At 38.1% G+C, this 27,667-nt stretch overlaps 3 protein-coding genes across 22 annotated transcripts in view; 2 read left to right on the top strand and 1 right to left on the bottom strand.

The window, feature by feature from the left end:
- Positions 1-1,050: 1,050 nt before the first annotated feature.
- smpx (small muscle protein X-linked) lies at positions 1,051-9,804 on the top strand. Of its 4 annotated transcripts, none has more exons than XM_058765128.1 (5): positions 1,051-1,199; positions 5,058-5,122; positions 7,144-7,230; positions 8,098-8,232; positions 8,747-9,804. In XM_058765128.1, exons 2-4 carry the CDS (start codon positions 5,084-5,086, stop codon positions 8,221-8,223), a joined length of 252 nt encoding a protein of 83 aa, XP_058621111.1. In that variant the 5' UTR covers positions 1,051-1,199; positions 5,058-5,083; the 3' UTR covers positions 8,224-8,232; positions 8,747-9,804. The 4 variants fall into 4 exon arrangements, with proteins under 4 accessions (XP_058621111.1, XP_058621113.1, XP_058621112.1 ...); XM_058765130.1 differs by having other exon boundaries at positions 1,176-1,199; positions 5,061-5,122; XM_058765129.1 differs by lacking the exon at positions 1,051-1,199 and adding an exon at positions 2,212-2,415 and having other exon boundaries at positions 5,061-5,122.
- A 154-nt stretch (positions 9,805-9,958) lies between these two features.
- Positions 9,959-14,907, top strand: LOC131533073 (kelch-like protein 34). The gene has a single exon (XM_058765126.1). It carries the CDS (start codon positions 12,065-12,067, stop codon positions 13,826-13,828), a length of 1,764 nt encoding a protein of 587 aa, XP_058621109.1. The 5' UTR covers positions 9,959-12,064; the 3' UTR covers positions 13,829-14,907.
- Positions 14,908-15,233: 326 nt separating this feature from the next.
- Positions 15,234-27,667, bottom strand: part of cnksr2a (connector enhancer of kinase suppressor of Ras 2a) — an 85,294-nt gene continuing 72,860 nt past the window's right edge. For 16 of the 17 annotated variants that reach the window (XM_058765110.1, XM_058765112.1, XM_058765117.1 and 13 more), the window contains 2 exons: positions 22,384-22,583; positions 15,234-20,294 (listed from right to left, as the gene is read on the bottom strand). In XM_058765110.1, coding sequence (XP_058621093.1) covers positions 20,064-20,294; positions 22,384-22,583 — 431 coding nt within the window. In that variant the 3' untranslated portion in view covers positions 15,234-20,063. The remainder of the gene's footprint in view (positions 20,295-22,383; positions 22,584-27,667) is intronic. The other variant, XM_058765123.1, reaches the window with a different exon arrangement.

Raw genomic sequence — 27,667 nt, 5'->3', positions numbered from 1 at the left:
CGATAAGTCCCCTCAAACATTTCCATCAGGGAAACCAAGCCTTTCTGGGTGGTAGTGATCTTTTCTGTCCCTCAGGCTCCTAAAGGTTTTATGAAATGATTTATTATCTGAGATGGTGGTCTAGATAGACAGCAATTATGGCAGCCTTTTATGAATACATAAGAGAGGATGCCGCTGGTTTCATAATGCCATGTGCCCATAAGGAGGGATTAATGTAAAATAGACAACAGACACTGAAAGGACAGTGTCATAATATTACACTAACCTTCTATGACCTGTTAATGAAATTCAACAATATTTGCATTGTCCAACCATGCATTTAGCCACTTTTAGGTCGTACTGTAATGGGATCTTTGCATGTAAATGTTATATGCACATTAAAAAGGATTCTACGATTTAATACTTGTGTTTGACCTGTAGTATATGTGCTGACTGGCAGGATGAGCAGGAAGTTTGTGATACCAGGTAGAGGGAGGAGAATTCAGGTGAGGATTTGCATAGCTCTGCTGTCTGTAGAGGACACCTTCCCCATCAGCTCTGAGCTCCAGAAGAGGTTAATTCTCAGCAGCGAAGGAACTGAGTGAGCAGCATCACACATCAAGTCCTAGTGGCACCAGGTAAGGACAGAATGCTTTAACAGTCTGTAGTTTTCCATTTTATGGTTGTAGTTTGATATTTAGCCTTGCAAATAGTTAGTTTAGTGCATTAGGCTCAATCACGTTTCACATTTAAGCATTTGGCAGATGCTTTTATCCTTGCAAGTGGAAGCAAAGTATACATTATACCAGTCTGTGCACTCAAACCCAATGATTTTGGAGTCGCTATAGCACTAAGTTCTGTTTAAGAAATCTACATTTCCAGTGAAATGATGTGCAACGTTATTTGTTTATACCTGTCCGCTTGTGGGTCAAAATCTGCCTAGTTTAAGATCTGAAACTCCTCTAAACTGGCAGAGCTGCTACCACTGGGAATGGGTCGTCATGTCAAACCGTGGGCCAATCAGATGTATCCCTGGGCTCTGCATGCTGGAGCCTAAATTAGGTCATGATCTTAATAAGTATTGTCGCTCTGTGATTCTCTGACTGCGTGGAAGAGAGCAGGAGAGGACCTTACAGAGAACAGGCAGGGTTTTTGACTGGCCATCATAGTAGAACACAAAGCAGTGAGGAGGTGTGGACCTCACGCTGGCAGCTGAACAGGTAAGGGCACAAGGGGGTCATGATATCAGTGTCCTGTGTCGTGCAAAGGTCAAAGTCTTCATCTATCTCCAATCACTCTTTCTGAACTATGTTTTCTTCCATTTTCAATATGTGATTTTAGTAATGCTGTAATTTGTACATTCTCTCTAGGTTCAGATATATTGAGGACATTTTGATCTAGGTCTCCTAAATATACCCACTTAGCACACATTTATACATATATGCAAATATGCATCGTACACAAGCTTGGTAGCGATTTAAAAATGCAATTTTAAATTTTAAATCTATGCTGTTGTAATTCTGTGTTTCTGGTGGGCACATCAAGTGGGGTCCAAAAAGTCTAAAAAAAAAGTATATATATATATAACTGAATAACATAATATATTATATATGCAGTATATTATTTATTTTAGGCAAATTTATTCATATTACTACTAAATAATTAATTAAATAAATAAATGAAAATTATTTATATTAAAATTATTTTAATATAAAATGTATTATAAATATGAAATAAGTTTATTGTATGTATGTATATATGTTTATGTGTGTTAGATAGATAGACATTAAAAAAAAGAATATTTTATATTTTTATTATCATTCATTATTAGATATAAGTTTATATTAATATTAAATAAATATTTTATGTATATAAAATAAAAATAAATAAATGTGTGTAAAATATTATTAATACCATAGCCAAGTTTTTAATAATATAAATTAGTAATGTTTATTAATATAAATAAACATGTTTTCCAGCATGATTTGAAAATGATCAGAGGACCATCTTGTTTAAATGGATGCAAAAAAATATGAACATTTGTATGAATTACAATTTGAATCCCAGATTCTCACTTTACAGATGTTTGGACCCCACTGCACGTGTATATAGTAACAGGACTGTGAGTGAGGCTATAATGGATCATATATAGCTTCTGTGAAGTGGACAGAAAGCAGGTCCCCTCTGTGTATCACACTACTATTTATAGTGTGAACAAATCCCAGATATGAGCGGAATCCCCTGCTCCTCTACAGCCTTGGAGTGAGGGACAGAAAGAGAGAGAGAGAAGGTGTTGAACAGAATCAGAACCGGATCACAGAAGTCGAGACCGCTTTAGTCCATTAAGGGAAAGACAGAAGAGAGAGAGAGAGAAAGATTGGTATTTGTCCTGTCTGTCTCACAGCGGGGAACAGCGGTTTACTGTTACGCCAGCAGGTATGCGACTTTTGAGGACAGCGGGAGGTTGTGTATGTGACTGTGTTCATGTGGATGTGTGTGGAACTATAACAGTGTTAAAGATCACAATAAATATAGTAGACTGCTTTTCTTTTAGGTAAATTATGCCAAATAGTATTGTGATGATAATGAGACAAATAGAATTTGTCTAAATCAGAACATTTCAAAGTTTGACCTTTTTAGATCGACCTTTCTCTAAAAGTACACTCATGCTTACTAATTTCATATGATTTATGTGTATGTTTTGTTTGCGTGGGACTCTGTGATAATGACTCAGGCCTCTGGCAGGATTCGGGCCTACATAACACACTCTAAAACAACAAGCCAGTTTAATATGAACCGTAACTGTACTTTTACATAAGCATTAGCATTCTGTGATGATACGCATGTAAATGATATTTTTTTCTGTCTTGTGGTTTTGGCACAGAACAATCTAAACATAGGATTGTGACGACGTTTGATGATTTACATAATACAGTGTTATTCCAAATAATACATTGAGTGAATTTGATGAACAAACCATTCGACCTTTTGTTGGACATTTTGAATATCAAATGCACTTTTTTTTTTTAAACTAAAAGAGAAAATCTCGTCAGACTGGTTGGAAAGGTCTAGAACTTTTGGGAGACTTCCAGTCATAGTGGGAATTTAATGCAAATAATTTGCGTCTGTGAAACTATTGTGGGAGTTTTTGAAGATGCAATATTCCGTGTGAGATTTCAGGATCTGGTGGGGTTTGTGATACTGTGTAGGTGATTAAATTTAGAGTTTGAGATGGAAGGTAATAAATCTAGAAACTTAAAACACAATTTGTTTTTGCCAGAGGTGATTTGGTCCTAGTTTTATGCTTCAGTTATGTTTTTATTTAGATACTGACAGTATATTTAGTTTAATCTTTGACTGATATTTTGGACATTGAGGAGTTTTAGAAGGGAGTTTTGGACAGCTGCTCTGTTGCTCTTTGAAAGGTAAATTTAGCTCAACACTCAGCAGCAGTGACTCCACACCACTAGTACTAATGCACTGCTGTTGATGTGCAAATAACATCCCTGGTTACGGTTGCTAAGGTTGTGAACCCTACCAATCCTAGCTGCACCACTGAGACCCGTATTAAGTTAAAAAAGGAGAGGGATTTTGAAAGACAGAAAGTATTGATATGAATATTGCAGATGCATTACCATGCATGCTGGCTGTAGTACTCAGGAGGATTCTTCTTATATCCCAGGTGTTCTCAGCAGGACGTTCCATCAGCAGCATAACCGAGCAAATTACGGGCAGAAAGCTCCCTGCGAGCACATAATCAAAGCTCATCTGCCTACAGCTGTGTTCATTAGGACACTGGATGGTTTTACATATTTCCAAACAGCTTCCTGTCAGAGACACAAAATGAGTCATTCAACATGCAGTCTCCTCTGTTTGAAATGTGTTTGTTTCCACGTTGGTTTGTGTTGTCAAGTATGTAAATGTCTTCTTTTTCAATTTCCCTCCAGGTCATTCTTAGGAAATACTGCTTTCACATTGTTTGTCCCCATTCATTATTATATATTAGTTTTATAGAATAATACCAATAAAATTCCCATATATATGTGTGTGTGTACGTATATATAAATACACACAGATATATCTCTCTCTGTGGATTTATATTATATTATTAATATAAATATATATATTATTAATTGCGATTAATCACATCTAAGTTTATATATGTGTGTGTGCGCGTGTGTACTGTATATGTGTAAATTATTATAAAAAATATCATGCTTCTTTTTTTTCTTTTTTAAATACAGAATTTGATATTCTTTCAGATTTTTCCAAATAAGGCTGTTATTAATCTTTTTTTTTTTTTTTTTTTGCAGACCATAAATACCATAATGTTCAAATGATACTAAAACTGATACTGATAATGCATATGATAAATATCCATTGATAGGCTACTTTGTGAGCCTGAACTATTAATCTGAATATTTATTTATTAATGAATGAGTGAAAATATAGCAGTGGCTTTCTTCTAGACAGGAATGAGACCCAATGAAGACTTTTGCTTAAACCTGTTTTCTTTTTAAGATAGTTCACTTAAGGAAAAAATCCCAGTAATCTTGTGTTTAAGAAAGTGATCTGAACCATCACCAACTAAGCTTAGATACACCAAAATACAAAAGCCTAATTGTTTCTCTTTTATTTTATCCTATAAAGTGTTTGGAGAATCATCTGAGACAAAATTCCTACTCGAATGAAGCATATCTGATTAGTTTATTCTCAAGTCTCCCTGCGCTATTAATGAGCAGCTATTTATTCCTTTACAATATCAGTAGATATTCCACTTTATGTTTCATATCCAGTATAAAGAGTGTGTAGGTGTGTGTTATCCCAGCCCTGTTCTCTCCATGTTAACATAAATGATTCAGGGGTAAGAGCTGTTACCTGCTCCTCACTGCAGGAGTCACTAAGCAACTGAAAGACTATCCACGGGCACCTGAGAGCCGCAGGGGGGCTTTACTTTTCCCCGGCTCTCTGTAACATACATACACATAGCTATAGATGAAATACATGTATTCGAACCCACACCGGGCCGGTCTGTCCATCTGATCAATGCATTCAATCTCTTTCTGTCTTTTCTACAGCAGGAACGTGGACACAACTGCACAGAATGTCTAAACAGCCGTCGTCCAATGTAAAAGCCCTGCAGGTGAGTATTGTGTGTTTTTCATTTGTATGTAATTTAAGAAGAGTGTACAATGTGAATTTTAAACTTCTGTATTGATTTTATTTGCTCAAAACACTCAAACTTGTCAACATTAAATATTTTAATCTGAAAAGCCAGTTCCTACTGAGTAAAAACACATTTCAATGTACATTGCGTTACAGTACTCACACAAGGCCATTCACAAGTACATGAAATACATTATGGTTTTGATGTGTTCCAGCTTTTTTTCTTCTTGGTAGGAAAACATTTCTTATCCAAACAGAAACAATTTATATAAAAATAGACTTGTACACTTTAACTAAAGTCCTTACAGCCATTTTCCTTTGTCTTATCGGTATACAGTTGAAGGGAAAATCTATGTAAACTCTGTGGTTTTGCATAAATTGGTGAAAATGTGATCTGAAGGTGAAGTCTGCTTAAACAAATAGCTGCAAAAAAATGATATGTTTTCATATATTTATTTTACACACTGGCAAAAGTATGTTTTAATATCTGGTTAAATGATGTGACATAGCTGAAGATCAGATCATATTATGACTAATTTATGCTGAAATCCAAAGGGTTCACATACTTTCCCCCCTGTAACTATACGTCTGGCTAGGAGCGATAACTTAGACAGAAAGAAAGATTTTCAACAGTTCACCACAGTGTAGAGAACAATTTTTACAAACACTGAACACTTCAGCCAAAAATAGACACCTTTATCTTTCCATAAAAACTCTCCATATACACACGAATCCAAAAAAAAAAAGCCCAAGCATACACAAGATTCAGGATACGGTTTGTCAGAGAGCACAGATAGAAGGAAGACTGGTCATGCATGCAAAGACAGGAGCACATGGTCACTACTGTACAGCCTAAAACAGCCAACAAACAGATTTCATCCAGCAGCCTATACAGATGGAAAGCCAGAGAAATGAAAGAAGGAAATAGAGTGAAAAAGAGAAGAAACTCAAGGGTTTGATGTACTGGACCATGAAATACATGCAAAACTGGAGTAAAGCCAAATCTTTATAAGCGCTCGGGATTGGTTGAGAGATGTCACATGCTCTAATCGAAACACTGAATTGCAAAATTGTAAATTGAATCGAGTGTTTGATCTTGTGTGACCAATACAGCAGGACAATAATTGATAAAAATAGGCAGAACAGAAGAGATAACAAAAAAAGTGTTTGCGGTTCTATGTGGAAATTAAAAAAGAATGAAATAAAAAAGTTAGATTATTTTTATTATTATTAAACATTTCCATTACTGTAATGCACCAAAATATATATTTATATGATGTTATTTTATATTTATAATTAGTACTACATTTATTAAACTAAATAAATAAAACCGTTGGATAACAGTATTAATAACTTTAGGGGTAATGTGCTTAATTGTCATGAAAATAATTCTACTTATGCTAAATATAATTTCTTTTCTTTTGATTTTGGGGTAAAATGTGACCTGCTTTCGCGAGATTCACCAAAATGATAGGATGGATGAGAAAAAACACAATAATAATATCTAAGAGAAGAGATGTGGCAACAATCCATATATTTTCCTTCTAATGTAAAGCTGTAAACACATTTACATTTTCACATTTGGACTTTGTTTTTATAATACATGCTGCGTTTAGACGCCACATAATAAAGACCATACTAAAAAAAGACAGGCTGTCTGCGTCGGGCCTCGGCAAACAGAATGATGTCTGTCATCTCACTGTTTTATCTGTGTTGCCCGCAGCTCATTTTCATACAGGCACTTTGCTCTTTATGAAATACAAACTCCAGCAGGAAGACACGTCCAGCAGGTTTTGTGGAAAGGTTTGGTTTCGACAACTACGCTTGACCATTGCACAATATTACGTGAGCTTAAATGACTTTGGTACTCTGGAGATTGGATTATAGGCGCGGTTGCAGGAGGAAATGAGCAGTGTCAGGGGTGGTTTCACCTCAGCGCTCTGTGAGGTGTAGCAGCGATGGTAAACGTCTCATTGGATTTTCTTGTCTGTCTCGAAGGCCAACCTTAATATTCCAATGGGGGCTCTGCGTCCTGGGGCGGGACATCCTGTGAAGAGGAGAGAAGATACAGTAGATGCAGAGGAGGTCAGATTCTGTTGGAAGAAAGCTCACATACACACATTTACACTATTTTATAAATAAACAGATTAGACACACATAGAGACGATTGTAATCATGTAACCAGATCACATTTAAATGTAAGTAAAAAAAAAAAAAAAAAAAAAAAAAAGATATATTATTATTTGTACTTATTTTTGTACCATTTAAATTTTTTTCAATTACACACACACACACACACGCGCGCGCGTTTGTTTATTTATTTATTCAATTTTTCAATATGAACATATCCAATTCTGTAATATATAGAATTGATATTATTTATCAGATCTACATTATTCCTAGTGATGATTCTCATTAGAATATTATTTTAAATAATAATATTTTTTACAATGTTTTAAAATCAACATAATTACTATCATGAAGTACTATTTTAATATACACTTTTTGCACACAGTAATGAAAAATAATGTTAGAAAGAAAGAAATACATTTTTATTACTAAATAGCAACAGGCAGATGTTATACATTGTTATAAATGTGTTAATTGATGTAATGTGTGGACAATTTTTACAATGTTTATTTAAATGACAAGTACTATAAACTATTTAAATATGCTTTTCTTATATTTAGTAATAAGAAATATGCTTAGATCTGCTTTACGATCACAAGAAAACAAAACAAAAATTAAAATAAGAATTAATGGGCAAATTTGCTTATCATAAAATGTCAGAAAACAATATTAATATCACACTAAGCTTTATTTTCATTTGTTAATTTTATTTATTTAAAATGAAGTTTAATCCTTCTTTTTATTTTGGGAGTAAAATATGACACATTCTTGAGAGATTTTGTGAGGCCCACTCAGTAATATCTCTCACAATTGGTTTCATAGTCGTCCCCGGTGACTCCAGAGGAGAAAAAGGCCCTGCCTGGTGCTGTGAAATTACCGGGCCCCGCCGTCAACCTTTCTGAGCTCCAGAACGTAAAGAGTGAACTCAGATGGGTCACCAAGGACTAAACAACACAGGTAAATCTAACAGTCAAATATACACACTCACACCCATTTTTTTTCCATCTACCATTTTTGGTTAGTCAAAAAACTTTGGTGGTTGTCAATCTTATGTACACACACACAAATACGAGCAGGAACCAAAGAGCAATCATTTTCTAAATGCGTCACATCAGATCTGAAATCACCTAGAAAGGCTCCATGCTGTTCACACAAATGACCACATGGTGTCAGTAGCTCTAAAAGTAGTTTGCACGTGTGTTCGTGTGCTTATGTCAGTGCTGGAGTGTGTAAAGGGGTATGAGCTTGAATCAGGCTCTATTAATACCCCACAGATCAGTGGGGCAGTGAAAGTCCGTCTGTTGTGTGCAGTCCTAGCATGCCTCACCAGACCTCCCAATTATAGAGCAAAACATGCTCTGTGACCCACTCTGCAGAAATACAAACAGAATTTGCTAAGCAAACTACCTTGAGATTACACACGTTTTTAATGCCAGCGAACCCATTTAACTAATTCTTCTCATTTTCACAGGTGACTCCGCCCCCATTTTATCCAAGGCTTTGGTTACTATATCCATCCAATCAGGTTCATGTATTTACCACAACTCCCAGAGAATCGGTCGCAAAGGAATCAACGACAAGCCTTAATGATGACACTACCTACTGACCCGAGAATAATTGAGGGGGTGGATTCTATGAGAGCAAAGACTGATGGGAATTGAGCAACTCGAAGCTCTGAACCAGGGTTTAGTCTGTCTAAAATAGGTCACCACTTTTTAAACCTCCCTGTATGCTACTCTGTATTTTGTTTTAAAATGTACTGTGTGTTTAACTTAAAGGGATAGTTCACCCAAAAATGCATATTCTGTCATCATTTACTCACCCTCACGAGTAAACTATCCCTTTAAAGTTTGATTTTATAGAAGTTCTGTATTCTCCAGCTACCATCAATGAATCATAAAACAGAATATATGAGACTGAAGACATTAGCTAGTATGATTCATCTTAAAATTCCTCCATTCTCCTTTAAAAAAAAGCCAGATTGTGTCTTAAAACAACTCGAACAAATGTGACACCATAAAATCAATTTTCTTTTAATGTATTTTACGTCTAGAAGATTAATATGCAAATAATTGCTATAAATTTGATTAATTAGTCAGAATGTCATGCATTTAATTTGATTAAGTTTCCTCCGATTGACAGCCCTACTTAAAACACCTCATGCTACAGGCTTGTTTTCACTCCCTACACATCTCTTTCTTTATCTATGGCTTTTGTTCTTGTGTGTTGCAGTACATGAGTAGGCTGTTGCATAATAAAACACGATTTCACGTTCTCTCCAAGAGCAAACCCGTAGGAGGAAGCCAGCACTTGTTATCCTTGAACAAATAGAACTGGATTTCAAATGCCGCACCATCGGTTTGTTATGTACATAAACTGGGATCAGTTTAACGGTGTAAAGCTGCTTGTCTCCTCACTTGTAAATCACATCTTATATGTCTGTACTGCTCTATGATCTAGTTTACTAGTAGCAGATGTCATGACCTTTGAGTGAAAGTGTCCTTATTAAAGATCATGTATTGCTCCTTAGATCAGAGTCAGTCTGCATTGAGAGCTGGGAAACACATGCATATACAATTCAGACAAAATTGTCTACATTCTTTCATTTATAAGGCTCTATTTTCTGTAAGGCTGCTTTGAAACAATGTATGTTGTGAATTGGATCATGAAGTGAAAGACAAGCAACCAACAAGAGTCCAGTGTACATTGAAATACATTCAAACCTGTTGGAAAAGCTTCCCAGGATGCACCTCATGAAGTTGATTGAGAGAATGAGAGACTGTGAGTACAATGATATAAAAGGACCTATCAATCATGTGGAATTGGAATGGAATTTTTTTGGATTAAGCATCTGGCAGTGGTGCCTGGAACACAGAGAGAGTGAGCAGCTGTCTAACTAATCAACAAAGCCTTCATTAATTCCCTTATTACCCACAATGCAATGCAGAGAGAGCCTGTAGTTCTAAAACTTCTAACCGAGAAGCTCAGCATACCTAAACTTCCGTCGATTTCTTGATACAGTCCTCTTCTCTGCTACAATATGCTTTTCATTATACATTTTAAATTGTATATCAATGAAATGTGTATGTTAATTCAAATGAATTTAGTTCACCATGACCACCAGAGCCAAACAAAACCCCTAACAGGAAGAACAGACACAGTTATATTTAGAATGCCACTCAGGTCTGACAGCATTCTGGACTGAAGGGTCAAAACAGGGAGACCAGAGAGTGCCTGTAAGTGACTGAACACATAAATCAGTTCACATCTGCAATTAAATGCATGAAAAAAACTCATCAGATGTAAAACTGTTGATCATAAATAATATTTATAGATGGAAGAGAGCATGATCCTGAAAAAGATCTTCAAGCATGCAATGAAGTAGAGTCTGGTTTTGTTTACGAAATATAAAATGTACAGCATAACTAATGCGTCTAATTTAGACCCCTGCAGTTGTAATATGCGTTTAAATATATCCACCGATGCACAATGAGCTTGAGTGGAAAGACATGCCAAGGTCCCTAAAAGGCCAATTACTTGTTTTAAAGCGAGAATCCAAAGGGGTTGTAAGGTGAGCACAGGATTTGGCAGTACAAACAGTGAGTCTACAGAATCACTTCCTTGAGACACAAGTCGCACACATACAAGCACGCCCCTCTATGATTCATCATGACCCGTTGCAGTTGCACTTGAGTGCAAGTGCATTCACAAGTATCTCCAGTTACCAATTACCTCGTAGATGTGTTGTATTGAAAATGCTCTAGACAGTGGAGAAACCAGTGTGATCATGTGCAGAGGGTGTGAGAATGTAACCAGAAGCTGTATCATAATCACCCCTCGCTCTTATATTTAATACCCCCTCCTCGCAATCTAGCTTGATGCTGCCCTATCCCAGCTCTGAGCCAGCAGCTATTCAGGGAGGATGAAGGGTATGATGTTCACGAGGTTGGGATGTGTCCTTTTTGCTGTGGATCACACTTACACACTATAAGTCTATAAATCAACCTCACTCTTCAGTGATCTAGCCAACATAAACAAGTCAATTTCTGTATTCTCCTGTTAATCACACTTGCACACTGTAAACAATCTTTATTCCTTTGTCTTTGTGTCTTCCTGACTAAATAATCTCCCTATGGTTCTCATTGTCCTCTAGGCAATTTAATTTCTCTTTTCTGGCTAGACTGTGTCCTGACTGTCCTTCTGATCAACTCTGAGTTTCTATTCCTGTCACCTTGGTGAGATATGGCTTCTGGTGGCGACAGACAGAAATCCACAGTGCTGACTAACTCCCTTATTTATCAAGAGATGACCTCAGATCTGCATATCATAATAAACCCCCAGCCTGATCCCTCCCACTCTCAGTGTTCCCATCTAGCTAAATGGATAGGGCAACTAGCTCGAAGTTGTGTTTACCCCTCGTGGCCCCAAAATGTCTGCCCATCATTCCCCTCTCCCCTCTAGAGATCTGGTAGAAAACACATGCCTATCTTGTTGAGGCAAAAGGTTTGTCTGCCCACTGGGTGGAGGAGAAATGGTTGACCCTCCCCTTTGCACTTATGCATTTGATGCCTGCAGAAGTCATGGACCACATCCCAACAGACGTGGCTGGTGTACTGACCTTTTTATTTTCTTCGGTCTTCTTTAATCTCGACAACTTTTGCAGGAGCAAGTCGATCTAACCACCTCTGCCTCCTTCTCTTTCTTTCCTCTTCCTTTTGTGCTTTGTCTTACTTTTATTCAGTCCTAAATTCCCTGGACTCCCTTATCTCTCTCCCTTCCTCTCCTAGTGATGAATTACTACCTGATGCTCAGCAATAATCATGGAGAAGGGGTTCTGTCTCGATACCAGAGCTTGCGTCTGGAGGGTCGAATGTGTGATGTTGTTTTAGAGGCAGAAGGTGTGGAGTTCCCTGCTCATCGCACTTTGTTAGCCTGTTCCAGCGACTACTTCTGGTCCGTGTTTCAGGACTACACTCTGGAATCCGGTGCTCGTACTATCAGCTTGCCAGCCTTGTCATCTCTGGGCCTGGAGCAGATACTGGACTTCATCTACACCTCATGGATCTCACTGTCACCCTCCACTTTGGAGGTCACACTACAAGCTGCCTGCTATCTACAGATCACCCATGCTGTGGATCTTTGCACTCGGTACATCTCTGAAAGCATTGCTCCTGACAACTGCTGCTTTTTTGCTAACATAGCAGCTCGCTATGGCCTTTCTGAAGCATTCGACGACAGCAGCTCTTTTATTGGCAGTAACATGTGCATAATACTTACATCTGAGGAATACAAGGCTGAGCTAATGGAGTTAAACATTGATTCTCTGCAAGAGGTGCTCGTAGCTGAGGAGATGCCGGGAGTGAAGGAGATAGACCTTCTGCAGCTGGTTTTGGACTGGCTAGAGTGCAACCCACAATCTGCCTTGCAAAGTAATGCATTGCTTAGTCGGATCCGATTTGGTTTGATTCCATCTAAAGAGCTGTCTCAACTTAGTGCACTTAAACCTGCTCTACGTACACCCTTCGTCCGCAGCGTAGTGCAGAAAGCAATTAACTACCACCTTCAGGGTCCCCTACAACCTCTACTACAAAGTGTCCACACCAGCCTAAGAGCCACAAAGAGCAAGATTCTTCTGGTGGGCGGAGGACCAGAAGCAAACAGGCCGCAGAATCAGATCCTAACCTACGAACCTCGCAGTAAGAAATTACAGCCGCTCTCAACATCCCTGCCAAATAAGCTACAGCACCAGGGAGTGTGCGTTGTTGGGAACTTCCTATTCATACTAGGTGGTGAGGTGGTGCATGTGGATGAGGAGAATGAGAAGAGTGCTGTGATGACTGTGACTGACCAGGTGTGGCGCTATGACCCACGGTTTGAGCAGTGGGAGGAGATGGAACCAATATTGCAGAAGAGGGCACAGTTTGCCTGCTGTGTGGTGGAAGGTGTTATATTTGCTATCGGTGGACGGGGCCAGAGGGGTGAGCCTGCTTTGTCATCTGTGGAAAGGTACAATATGAGGGAAGGGTGCTGGCGCAGTGGCGTATCCCTACCGTATTCACTTCATGGGCATGCCTGTGCCACTATTGGAACAGGAATCTACATCTCAGGCGGAATCCACATCAACAACCCAGAGAGTAGCAAAGAAGTGCTGTTTCTGAATGCCATTAAAGGGTATGCCTGGCAGAAACGTTCTAACATGTCCATTGCCAGATTTGGCCACCAGATGGCAACAGTGAGGGGAAGAATTTACACCTTTTTGGGAATGTATGAGCCCTTCTGTGACATTGAACGCTACAGTCCTGAGCAAGACCTGTGGACCCGTCTAAAGCCCCTACTGAATGACCGCTTCTGCTATGGTTTGACCGCTACAGGGGGCAGACGTGTGCTTATGTTCGGGGGGAGAAAATGGCAGGAAGGACAGGAGGTGTGTACAACAAATGTGCTGGAGTACGACACGGAATATGATGCTTGGAGAGAAGTGTGTAAACTACCAGGACCCTTGTGTGGGATTCAGTGTGCCATAATGACTCTTCAAGACCCTCCGGAGACCTAAAAGTCAATTACAAACACCATCCCACATACACACAGACAAACAGATGGCTATCATGGGGAAAGAGAGAGTTGAAGGACAGGGGTTATCTTTGTGTCATGGATCCATGGATTGTAAAGTGGCAGGGAAAACAGAATTTCTATTTACCCAGATATAGAAGACCTTGGAGGGGGTATAATGCTGTTAAGTGTTTTACATCAAGCAGTAAGGAGCTCCTGAAACTAGGTCACTATGAATAGGGTAGAAAGCGTCATGACATTGATAGATGGCTTGTCATAAAGACGTTGTCCTGAGAAATGGCATAGATCCTCTAAGGACACCGGAGAAAAGGACAGAACTAAGGATGGAATTTCAGACCACTGCACACTCTGGTCATTGCATCTTGAAAGGCGTAAAGAAAGGACAGACAAACAAATGGAAAAGTAATCTAGAAAAGGACAAATTTGGAGAAGATTTGACTATTTGGCACTGCGTGAAGATCAAAGGTGACAGTCATAATGTCTTATGACAGAGAGACAGCTGCCATGAATATTGGATACAGACTGTGAAAGGAGGCTACACTCACAGACGCTGAGTGAGAAAGCCAAATTAGACCATTGATTTGGAAGGGTACATGGGAAGTCGAAGTGGGCAAGGACAAGTATCAAGATCATTGAGTGTGTGTGGGATGCAGATGAGCCAAAGGAGGGAGGATGAAGAGATTTTTAGTGAGCAATGATAAACAAAACTGCATAGTCACAGATATATCTGACAACTCAGGCCATGCATGAAAATCTAGATTACTCATCACAGATAATATAGTGTCATTAGAATACTAACATAAATTAAAGTGAACTGCAAATACAGTAGTTTTACTCTTGTAAAACAGAGAGATCAGTAGCAGTAACTAGGCTGGCATGTATATCGTAACTTAATCATATACTTCATCATATATAATTTTGGATGTAGTAGTAACCATTTTTGGGATACATAAAAATATGTAGCCTTGAGTTTGTAAAATGAATACTGTTGACATATGAATCAATGCAAATGAGTAGCTAAGACGGAAAAGCATAAATAAAAGATTTTACTGCTAAAAATTTATTTTGCAGCTTGTGAGTTTTTTTGTACTAATTTATTAATCACTGTGAACACATATTTGCTGGTAATAATAGAAAATTAGTGAGATTTGAGTATGAGCAGCCTAACCTGGTTTGCTGATTAGACTATTGCAGATTAGAAAGAAAATCTGATTCAGATTTTCCCATCTGAACTGCCCAAAGAAAGGAAAACCATTGTCAACACAAGACTCAGAACAAACCCAACAGTTCATCTCCATTCATTTTTGTAAGCTGAGTCCATTACCTTCACTGAACAGCCTGGAAACCAGCAAGCTTCTGAAAGAAAAAAGATCAGCTTTCTAGGATATTTACATGGGCATCTATTTTTAACCACCCATTGGAGAAACGTGCCCTTACTCATTGCTCGACAGGCTACCGAGCTCTCAGGCCATTGTTTATGGTCAGGCACTCACCTTTAAGCCAAAGATGGCAACATCCAGGTTGGAAATGCCAGCTGAGAAACTGCCATTGATGAATGGGAATACTAACAGACAGCTTTCTCCGGTTAGAATAAAAATTTATAGGATTCACCAGCCTCAAAATTCGAGCCTCATTTAAGTGTAAATATCAAGCATATAAAAAAAAAAAAATCCATACAAATGCAAAAAATAAAGCATGATTACATCCATAAAAGTTTATTGACTTTAGGTATAACCACACTGAAATCTGGAGAAAGCAACAAGTCTCTTTTTAAATAATGTAATAAATAAAGTAAACTTTACCAGGTTGTACTCTAAACACAACACATAGGAAACTGCACTGCCCAAATTACATGCCCTACTCATAATAAAGACAGGCAGCAGCACAGATATTGATGAACTAGAATGTTTTACAACAACTTTGTGTTAAAAAAATGGGCTCCTAAAGAAACATAACATGGTTTTCACTAAATTAAGAATAACTTTGATATATTACTGAAGTAAAATACCAATAGACATCTGTTCTAGTAGCTCTAAATCCACTGGTAATCACTTTCTCTAAGAGCTAATGCATTCCCATGATTCCCATGGACACATCAGCACCTGAGTCACTCACTGAGTCAAAATCAAGCTAATATTGTCGTAGATTACATACAGAATGAAATGTGCTCCATTATGTCATACCTGAAATGTCAATGTACAGCATATAATACACATCCTATCATACAGTACAATAAACTCTTTTCTGAACATTCAGCGTGTTCTTAAAAATCTCACATAAAGCATCTTTGTGTCTGCTGAGCGCCTGCGTGCTTCTTGGTCTGCACGGCCTTCCTGACAGCTGAAACACTGACATTAAATCATTTGGCAGCTTCGGGTTAGAAACAAAAAAACAAAAAAACAAATGTGACTGTGGAGTATCTACAAGCCATGCAGCAAGAGATGTTTTGCTCTGAGAGTTTATAAAGATGGACGACCTCCCGAACTTTGACATACATGTAATTTCAGGAGTCGAGTTGCTGCTTCTGACAGATGCTGGGGTGAGTTCAGGGCAACAGCTTTGATCGGCCGAGCCGTGTGGCGAGTCCCTGGGCTGAGACCAGCGATGTGTCGTGATGACCACGGCTGTCATAAAAACTCACTGTTGTCTTGACATAAATGTCCCTAAACTAGTAGCACTGTTCAGGACAGCTGCATGGCAGCTTGTAGAAACGGAAAATTTGAATCCAAACAGAGGTATACAATACTGAAACATAACATGTCCTTTAAGTTCTCCAAAAATGTTTGAATTGAACACAATAGTCCATAAAAATTTCTTTGAGATTAAGCATTAAAAATGAATGGCACACCTTGTGCACAGATACACAATCACTTGTAAGTGCCGTCCCTGCTCACTCAAGGATGCAAATTTTTGCGCTAGGAACATCACGTGTAAATCTGTTTTTGATTATGAACTCTCATTTGCGAAGAGACACATAATTTCACCTCATAATATCAGGAAACCGTAGTGAAGAGAGAACTTCCATAATTTGACTCAAGTTACAGAGATAATGCTGCTTCTGGATAATGGAGCCTGTGCAATTTTCTACCAATCAAAGCCCACACACTTCACTGAATGCTCATCCGTTATCAGAGGCTGAGTTTGGCAAGGCGTTACGCTCTGTCGAGAAGTGTTCACGGCACAGGCACAGAAATATTCCAGGTTCAATACAAGATGAGTGCTATCTCTGCAATTTTAGAATTTTTCATTCTGTCAATTACCACATTCAATTATTTTGACTCGTTTCTAATTGGGACAAGGCACTGGACCACAATATATGTAGAAAATGATGTTTACAACATAATTGTAAGCGAGTGTCATCTAACACTCACTTAAAATTAATGTTTAAAAACTATTATTAACTAATCATCTAAAAACAAATTTTAAAATGAATACTCATTTTGATACTGTACATTATAATTCCGCGATGCCTAAATTCACTTGTAGCATTTTACAGTACAATATTCAGTTTTTAGTGTTTCATTTGAAAAAAAAAATATATATATATTTAGACAGAATTGGATGAAAGTTTAACTTTGGGCATGAAAATAATTACTGGCTTATTGTATCAGCCACAATTTTATGATTTTTGATCTCATTTCATCCCAAAGTTTCATTTTAAGGCTGAACACTCAAAACCAAGGTTTTCAACCTATTAAACATACTGTAATTGTATGCCTCACAGCCTTGTTTTAATTGATCAACATCAAAAACTCATAGATCCACAGGACTTAAACATTATGCATGATAATCATAATAATAAGCGTTATTATTATTGGAGTTGCACTGGTACATAAAAAGTGGCCGATACAGATAAGCCAATAATTATATCTATGTTATGGACAATAATTGATAAAACATAAAAATTATATTCTGTTGTAAATAAATTGAATGAAAAATCTAAATAAATCACAAATAAAACACTAAAATTTGCAATCAATGCACTGAATTTTGCATTGCAAATGCATATCTAATTTTGTCTGTACTTGACTGATACAATCAAAAATAATAATATGGTAGACTGTAGTGTACATCCATAATAGTAATAATAATAATCATATCGAATAATATATTTCTTATAATAAATAAAACATAGTTTAAAAAATTACAACTGAAAGTCCATATCCAATCTTTTAACTCCTGATTGTGTGAAGTCTATAAACCCTGAAACTTTTGTAAGATATGTGCAAGTATACCAGAAAAGGTCTGTTTACACAGAGACAAATCCACCCTCAGGAATTACCAGAAGTTCTGCTCCTAGAAAAGTCTCACAAGGATTATTTAGACAACTTTAGAGACACAAATACAAACTGCAATTTTTTGCCCGTAAATTGCCTTGCCCCATAGACGTCCATTTTAAGAGCATTACTTGAGCCAAAATGACTGACTGTGGAAACTGGCACCAAGCCAAAGATGCGGTCAATAGAACTGATCTGATTTTGAACCAGGAATAATCCTTTAAAGGCCTTTTCTTGGTATATCCAAACACTCTACGGAGATTGTGGTGAGATGAGACAACCACATCAGTGTTCCATGTTCATGCACACGCACACAACATCCACACGAATGTACAAGTGCTATAAGTCGGGGCCAGCCGATGTATAACAGCAGATCATAAATATATAGTATGATACAATAGAGTATATAGTATGCTAAAGTAGCATATAAACATGGCAGACAACTTGTGTGATGACCGTCTGTGTGTCCACTGAGAGATTTGCTTCAAAAAGACAGACAAACATAGGTACAGTGTGCCAGTCAGTGTGTTTAGAGTTCAAACGGTGTCTCAGATGTGCATTTCCTCTCAGAGTTCAGTCCGTTGCTTCCATTTCCAAGTTCAAGTGCTCTGGTTCTATCTCGGCTTCCTGTCTAGTGGTGGTTTGGCCAGGTTTGTTCTCGGTGACGGCATTGTCTCTCCTTGTCTGAGCCGCTTGGAGGATTGGTAACCATGGCAACCCCGTGTACAGAAGTGGCATACTCTGAAGCTTGTGGGTTGCGAGTCGAGCCATTGAGAGAGCTTTGTTTGTACAGCTATCTGTGCCTGCGTAAACAATGTTTTTCAAGTATTTAAAAAGCACATGTAGACTAAGTCTGCGATTGCTGTCAGGATGTGAAAGTACAAGCAAAAGTGAGAAGAATTTGTGTTTATGGACCTTAATCAGGGAAGATGCTGTATCAAATTTGACATCAATTAAAACGAGACTGTGAGGCATAAAAGTACAGTATGTTTAATAGGTTGAAATGCTGGAGACATTGGTGTCGACTGTTCAGCCTTACAATGAAACTTTGAGAATCAAAAATCATAAAATTGTGGCAATAATTATTTTTATGCCCAAAATTAAAATTGTCATTCAATTTCTTCTAAATAAATGTAAAATAATCAAGCACTAAATAGTGTACTGTAAAATGCTAAGTGAATTTAGGCATCACAAAATTATAATGTACAGTATGAAAAATGGATATTCATTTTAAGATTCGTTTTTAAATGATTAGTTAATAATAGTTTTTAAACAAATTTTAAGTGAGTGTTAAATGACAGGTAATCCAAATGTAAAAATAGAAGCGCATGCATTTAAATATCAAATATAATATATAATATTACATATCAAATATTGGCTGATATATCAAAAATTGCATGATACATTTAAATTAAAATTAAAAATCTTATAAATTAAAAAAAAACAAAAAACATGGCTATAACTGATATGATACTAATATACTGTGGTCCCTGGAAATACGTAACATAAACACTATATTTCATAATTGATCAAGAAAATAACAAATATTAACTTGCATTGCTTCAGTGGATACAAACAAATATGAATAATGACAAAGAAAGCCAAACTTGACAGTATTTAATTAAAGTGTAATCTGAGATGCCCTCTTGGTTAATTTTATAATGATTATCAAATAATGTAACTTATTTACTGAAATTATAAATCTTGAAGCACGCATCAATACATTATTATATCCCTAAATGTTAATTCTGCACAAAAATATTCCTCACAGCCTCGTAATTAAAATGCAAACAGTCCACAAACACCAATTCAACCCTTACTTTAGCTTGAATGTCCAGCCTAAGGTCCATGGAAGTGAGACTGTGTCCATTGGTTGTGAGTGACGACTACTTCAAATAATGTGGCGGCATTTTCGTGTAGAGTGATCGAAGCGTGCGTGTGTCAGACGTGAGTCTCAATGTAGGAGTGTGTGTGTGAGAGGGAGGGCGTGCGAGGGGCGGGCTCAGGTGTGGCGGCAGGGCTGGGCTCGGAGGCGGGGCTTGGCTGACGGTCCCGCTGCGGCTCTGATGAAAACAGCTCCATGTAAACTTTCTTCCATTCCTGGAACTCTGAGGACGTGAGCTTAGGATTGGCCAGCAGCTTGTCAATCAGTGCTACCTCGCCCTCCCTGTCCTATGGGAGTGAAGAAAGAGAGCAGTGGAGGGTGGGCATTACAGATACAGTCTCCTTCATACAGTGTTTAGGATGTCATAGTCAAAGCACGCCACAGGCGGTTAGCGTAGACGTGAAGCGATGTGGACTCAACCTAGATGAGCAGAGCGACACACACGCAAACACACATAGCATGCTCAGACTTGACTGGAGTCCTCTGGCACTGTGGAGCTTCGTGCCCCCAATTAACCTTCTTTCATTCAAGTCTGAGTGATAAGGGATGTTTATAATACTCTCCCAATTCAATGGGAGGCTCTGCCCCAACATAATAAGCACAGCGCAGCAGCCCGGAAAGGGGGGTGGGGGGTGGGGGTAGTCACAGCAGAGGCACGGACCGACTGACCCAGCCACAGGAAGAAAAAAAAAATGGCACCAGACAGAGCCTAAACCAGGTTAACCCACACAGAGAAGCAGGGTTCAGAGAAGAGTTTGGCTTTACCAATGGTCATTAGCTCATTTAAGTTATTAGCTGTTATTGTTATTAAAGGCCATATTAGACTAGCTAATATTAGCTGGTCAGCAAGTGATTATCTGGTCTAAGATGGTTATTGACTCATCTAAACTGGTTATTAGCTGGTCAACATGGTGATTAGCAGGTCTAACTTAGACATTAACTGGTCTAAACTGGTTATTAGGTGGTCAACATGGTGATTAGCCAGTCTAAGATGATCATTAGCTGGTAAAAACTGGTTATTAGCTGGTCTAACATGGTGATTAGCTGATCTAACATGATCATTAGTTGGTCTAAGATAGTCATTAGTTGGTTTAAACGTTATTTGCTGGTCAATAAGGTGATTATCTGGTAATTAGCTAGTCAACATGATCATTAGCTGATCTAAGATGGTCATTAGCTGGTTTAAACTATTCATTAACTGGTCTAAGATGGCAATCATCTTGTTTTAACAGGTCATAATCTGGTCATTAGTGCATCATTATTGGTTTTGGAACCTTTCTTTTCTTTTGGCCAACTGTTTATAATACCCACAATGCAACTGGAGGCTCTGCTCCAACATAATAAGCACAGTGTAACAGCCTAGGGTTGGAGGGAGGGTTCACAGCATAGGCACGGACTGACTGACCCAACCACGGGAAGACCCAATGGCACCAATGGAGCCTAAACCAGGTTAACCCCCAGAGAAGCAGGGTTCAGAGAAAAGTTTGGCCTTACCAATGGTCATTAGCGTGTTTAAGTTGGTTATTAGCTGGTCGAGATACTGATTATCTGTTCTAAGATGGTTATTAGCTCATCTTAACGGGTTATTAGCTGGTCAACATGGTTATTAGCTGGTCTAAGATGATCATTAGCAGGTCAAAACTGGTTATTAGCTGGTCTAACATGGTTATTAGTTGGTCTAAGTTAGTCAATATTTGGTTTAAACTTGTTATTAGCTGGTCAACAAGGCGATTAGCTGGTCTAAACTGGTTATTAGGTAGTCAGCGTGGTGATTAGCTAGTCTAAGATGGCATAAGCTAGTCATTAGCTGCTCATATGCTCGTCTAAGATGGTAATTAGCTGGTTTAAATTGGTCATTAACTAGTGTAAGATGGTCATTAGATCATCATTAATGGTCCACCTTGGATCCTATGTTTTGGAACCTTTCTTTTCTATTGACCAACTGTTAATAATACCCACAATGCAACTGGAGGCTCTGCCCCAACATAATAAGCACAGTGTAACAGCCTGGGGTTGGAGGGGGGGGGGTTCACAGCATAGGCACGGACTGACTGATCCAACCATGGGAAGACCCAATGGCACCAGTTGAAGCCTAAACCAGATTAACCCAACACAGAGAAGCAGGGTTCAGAGTTTGGCCAAAACCCACATCCCACACCAGACAGAGAACTCCGTCTAACATGGATGGGATTCTGGGATAGCAGTTTGGCTAAGTCATTGTGTCAAAATGGACTACAAAACACACAAAATTCCTGCTTTCCCCAGAACCCCACAGACATCAGACAGACGGAGAGGGACGGATGGGCAGACAGGACAGATGAAACAAACAGGCACACATGGTGCAGTGGGACCCATGCGGCAGCAGAGGTCAGATACCTTTAGCGTGCTCTGCAGGATGCGGAGATGATGCAGTTTGTCATTTAGCTGTGGATCGTTGCAACGCCGGATGAAAAGGTGTTTGTACTCCAGACGGGTGGAAAGGCGGTGCTCACCAATAGGCGACAGACTGGCACGCTCCAGCGCCCGGTACAAATCACCAAGCGAATCCGCCTGCCCATGGCACTCCTGCTCCCCGCCTGTGGGGGCGCCACATAAAGCCAGAGTTAATGAGGGGTGGCTCGACCAGCAAGGCACAATTTTGAGTGGGATTGGAACAGAAATAAACAGATTGCAACATTTAAACTGTGCATTTTAATGTTCATTCAGGTGTGTAGGCTGGTATTTGTATGCTGATGATGCTCGGCTCATTTATTTAGTTCGTTAGTCTGGAATTGTGAAGGTAGACAGAGAGAAATGACATAAGACCTGGACGAGAAGTGTCTTTCATCAGGCTGGCATAGATAAATGCTTAATCAGGCTCAGATTTATGTAAATATGGGAACATTTTCTCTCGCCGTCTCGGTTTTTATCTGTTATCATTTGAAGAAACGGGTGCTGGGTTTCTCCGTGCCAAAACAACATCTCTTTTTCTTTCCATCTCCGTCTGTCTGCAATGTACAGTACACACACACACACACACACACACACACCCACACATCTGCCCTTCTCAATGTGTTTAACACTTTTCTGCTTAAAAATATAGCTTAGAATTGAAGAGGTATTTTGGAACACGTTAGATGGTTTCTAAGATTGCCATTATTGGTCTAACACGGACTAAGCTGTTAATTACCTGGTTTAAGCTGGTCATTAGCATGCCAATATGATAATTAGTTGGTCTAAGATGGTCATTAGATGGTCTTTCATGATCTAAGTGGGTCATTAGCTGGTTTTAGATGGCCCAACATACTCGAAGATGGTCATTAGCTGGTTTAAGCTAGTCTTTTGCTGGTCAACATGTTAAAAAAAAAAACACAGCATATGCCGGTTAGGTATGTTTTGCAGCATGGCTGCTGGTTTGAGCTGGTTTAAGCTGGTCCTTAGGTGGTCATGAGCTGGTTTAAGATGGTCAAGTGCTGGTCATGTGCTGGTCCTGAGCAGGAGCTAGTTGCTTAGGACCATCTTAACAGTCTAACAAATCTAAAATGGTGATAGGATTGTCTAACATGGTCTAAGATACAATAGTCATTCGCTGATCTAAGCTGTCTATTAGCTGGTTTAAGCTGATCATTTATTGATCATCAGCTGGTCAACATAATCATTAGCTGGTCTAACATGGTCTAAGCTGATCATTCGCTGGTCTAACATGGTATAAGATGCTAAGATGGTCATTTGCTGGTCGAAGATGGCCATTCCTGATCTAAGCCGTCTACATAGTTTAAGCTGGTCTTTTATTGATCATCAGCTGGTCAGCATAATCGTTAGCTGGTCTAACATGGTCTAAGCTGATCATTCACTGGTCTAACTGTCTAAAATGGTGATAGGATGGTTTAACATGGTCTGAGATGCGATAGTCATTTGCTGGTCTAAGATGGCCATTTGCTGATCTAAGCTGTCTATTAGCTGCTTTAAGCTGGTCACTTGCTTCAGCATCAGCTGGTCAACATAACCAGTAGCTGGTCTAACATGGTATAAGCTGATCATCTGATTTAAGGTGGTTATTAGTTGGTCAACTCAATAATAATTATTAGCTATTCTAATATGGTCTTTAGGTGGTCTTACATGGATGGTCTAACGGGTTGAGTAAGTGCAGTTTGGTGATGGTAGACACCTAAAGAAGGACAGTAAGACTAGAAGGCAGATCTCATAAGTGTTTAAAATGACATGCTCATTTCATTTAACACAGCCACCTTTCAAAGCAGAGACAAACTCCCTTAAGGCTACTCAGGTTTGGCAATCAATCACTCTGACAGACATTCTGTCAAGCGGGTGGCATGTTGTGTGTTTTTTTGCTCTTTCTGTCTGCATGCGTACTGTATATGCAGGTGCTCATGTGTTAGTCAGGAAATAGGCTGAGTCACTCCAGTCCTGTTGTTGTAGTGTTTGTGTAGGTAAAACACGTGGGCCATGATCAGCATCTAGTCCTGAGACTTATTAGCAGATACTAATAAGTCTGCTAATGTAGGGCGTGTATTTAGACACTATTTTGAACAACCAAAAGAGGGCAGCAGTCCCACACTGCGCCTCCCACCACACGCTGCAGATGCAATATATGTCGCATTTGGCAATGGAATCAAGTTTGAATGAATACTGAATTAGGAGGTTAAAACAGAACAGCTGTAGATGAAAATCAATTGAGTACTAAAAAAAATTGTGAATAAAGTCTAAACAATTATTCATTCCGGCATTATCCATTTATGTACCAAAGCCCCATATATATCTGTCTGATATGTCAAAAATCATTGGAAAATCATTGTCTATTTAGATCAGAAAGTCAGGCCACGTCTCTAACTTTTTTAGCATATTACTTTTTGTATATTTAGTGTGCAAGCTGGCAAGCCCTGCTTTTATTACACGCCTGCAATAACTTGAAAGAAAAAGCATTTTATCGACCGCTTGGTTAGCCATGTGACAGATTACAATAACAACGACTAAACCAGAATAAATCAATGAAGTTTTAAAGCTCTTTGTGATACTTTTAGAACTTGTTAAATGGCACAGAACTCTGAAAACTCCGGCACTGCACGACACGATCTTTCTCTCCAGTTGCCGGGGAACATGCGATTGAAAGTCACGATCAATAGGCCGTGCCTCTCTTTTCTCTTCAGTATGTAGTACAGCACGCATGGGCTCTGTGGATGACTAACAGATGCCCCCTACTCCTCCAGAGAGAGATAGAAACAGAGCGATATAAAAGACACAGATAAGAGGGAGACTCATTAAAAGCCACTGGGATTATATATAAAGGGCTGCTGGAGATCCATCTGAGATGACGAAAAAGGGGAATATTAGAAGAGAAAGTTTGGAAAAAGCCGATGAGAAGTGAGATGGGCAGATTGGTGGTGAGATAGTGGAGATGGGCAGCGAGATGGGGAATATAGATGGTGAGATGGCAATGAGCCATGAGGCGATAGACTGCGAGACGAGAGGAAGATGAAAAGTAACACGGGGGATATAAACAGAGTGGTAATCCAGCAGCAAATGGTCGGCTTCCTGTGAGGTTTGTGGAGAGAAATGAGTCTATCCGGACACCAGACCAAACAGAAAACAGGAGAGAATTAATAGCCCATTCAGAATTTACTGCTAACTACAAGGTTAAAGCAATAATCCATGAGGCAGAGTATTACAGTCATTTAAAAAAGTTAAGTAAAAAGTAGTTACATTTACAGTAATAATCCAAATAAACAATCATTCCTCCAAGCAATAAAATTCATTTGCATATCTGTAGGGAGTTTATAGTTGTCAAGCAAGTAGTAATATAGAATATAGACTGTTGTTTTATAATCAACAGTGTGATTATGCACTATAAAACGAGTTCTTCGAAAGCTGATTAACAACTAGGTATTCCCAAACTTTTCGGGCAGTGTGAAGTACAGCTTTTTAAGTTAATATTTCAATAATTTAACATCGTACTTGCATGTTCATAACTCTTTTATGATGTTTAATGGTCAAATGACATGCAGCTAAATAAATAAAATATTTTGTCTTTTGTAGTAAGTGTTATTTTTTTATTTTTAAAGTATTTATTATCATTTTTATTTTAAATTTCAAAATCAATCTCTTCATTGATTTAATCAATTATTAGCTTTTCATCAACTCACAAACCCCCTGCAGTTCCCTCCTGAACCTTTGGAAAACCTTGGCTTGGTCTGAAACTATTTTTGTAGGGGGAAAAAAATTATGCATTAAACAAACATACAATTTTAATAACATTTTTTGAATTAATATTAAAATATAAATTAATATTAATACAAAGATAAATTTAAGAAGCTAAAACGGGAAAGCTAAAGTTCTGCTAAATGTTTTATTTTCCCTCAGGGGAACAATTAAAATGTAAATTAAAATTTTAAAATATAAAAAATATATATTTTTATAGTATTTATTTATTTAAAAGAGTATCCGTGTTTCTGATTTATAAATTCTTAGGCAATTTTTGATTTGTGATCAAGAAAATCTGAAAACTAACAGGCTTATGGAAATATCTATAAAGATGCACTGTCCTTGTAAATCAAAATCAACTACGGTAAAGTAAAGTGAAGTGGGTCAGGAGCTTGTGACAGAACCACACCAATACTGCAGGGTTAAAATGAGTTTCATAGGAAAGAGCATGCTGCTATTTCTGGAAGAAGATGCCTGCATGTGCATGTGTGCACGTGTGTACGTAAGAAACGAGTGGACAGATCTCAGTGGGGAACCTCACAGCACAGCTAAAAAAAATCTGCAACTAAGACACTGTTTATGCTTCATACAGCTCCAACACACATTCAAACGGGGAAAAAGAGAAAGACACAGAAGCTAAGAAAACAGGAAGAGATATAGACAGAAAAAAAGGCTCAAATCCCTGTACACGTTCCTCTGTGAGAGCACTGCTCTTAACAATTTAATATCGAAGCACTCAAATAAATTCACACATGCATTAAAATAACTCTGCTGTGCCTACTGTTCTCATAATAAGAGGGGTTATTAAAATCTAATAGAACGTGGTAAAGAGGTTTTAGAGGACTGATTTGAGCCGATCTTGTACTCAGAACCGTTTATTACCTGCCATGCACAGCAACTCACCTTGCAAAATAATAATAAAGGGTATTCAGTAGTAGTACCTTTGCAAAAGCCAGATAATATCACATCCCCCCATTTGTCATCATTACCAATTTATGTGTAAATTTGGACTGTCAATCAATTATAAAAAAATAATTAAACTAATTACAGAATTTATGGGTCAGGGGAAATTAAACTTTTGAAGTCTTAATTTGACAGTCCTAATCTAAATAAATATTATTCATAGGCTATAATAATTATATTATAATAATTATCCATCATTTGTAAATTATTTATTCATTAGCAAATTAGCATCTGTCCTGGCAAATAGGAATAAGAAATATATAACAATATTAAAAAAAATTATAAATTACATTATTTTAATTTGATATACATGTACTGTATATATATATATATATATATATATATATATATATATATATATTAGTGCTGTCAATCGATTAAAAAATTTAATCGCGTTAATCACAGTCATGGACATTTTATCACAAATTAATCACAAATTTAAAATACTAGGATTTACCTGTAAATGTGTTGAAAAAAAGAAATGCATGACAAACTAGTTTAA

This window comes from Onychostoma macrolepis, chromosome 24 (genome assembly GCF_012432095.1).
Source record: "Onychostoma macrolepis isolate SWU-2019 chromosome 24, ASM1243209v1, whole genome shotgun sequence".
Lineage (NCBI taxonomy): Eukaryota > Metazoa > Chordata > Actinopteri > Cypriniformes > Cyprinidae > Onychostoma > Onychostoma macrolepis.
The sequence above is the reverse complement of the archived record's forward strand: the minus strand, read 5'-3'. Positions and strand labels throughout refer to the sequence as shown.

Excerpts from the sequence above, each read along its gene's own strand:
- smpx (XM_058765128.1), top strand. The coding sequence starts at position 5,084 with ATGTCTAAACAGCCGTCGTCCAATGTAAAAGCCCTGCAG. Across the intron at positions 5,123-7,143 it reads CCAATGTAAAAGCCCTGCAG|GCCAACCTTAATATTCCAAT; the intron begins GTGAGTATTGTG and ends TCTGTCTCGAAG. Across the intron at positions 7,231-8,097 it reads ATACAGTAGATGCAGAGGAG|TCGTCCCCGGTGACTCCAGA; the intron begins GTCAGATTCTGT and ends TTGGTTTCATAG.
- LOC131533073 (XM_058765126.1), top strand. The coding sequence starts at position 12,065 with ATGAATTACTACCTGATGCTCAGCAATAATCATGGAGAAGGGGTTCTG.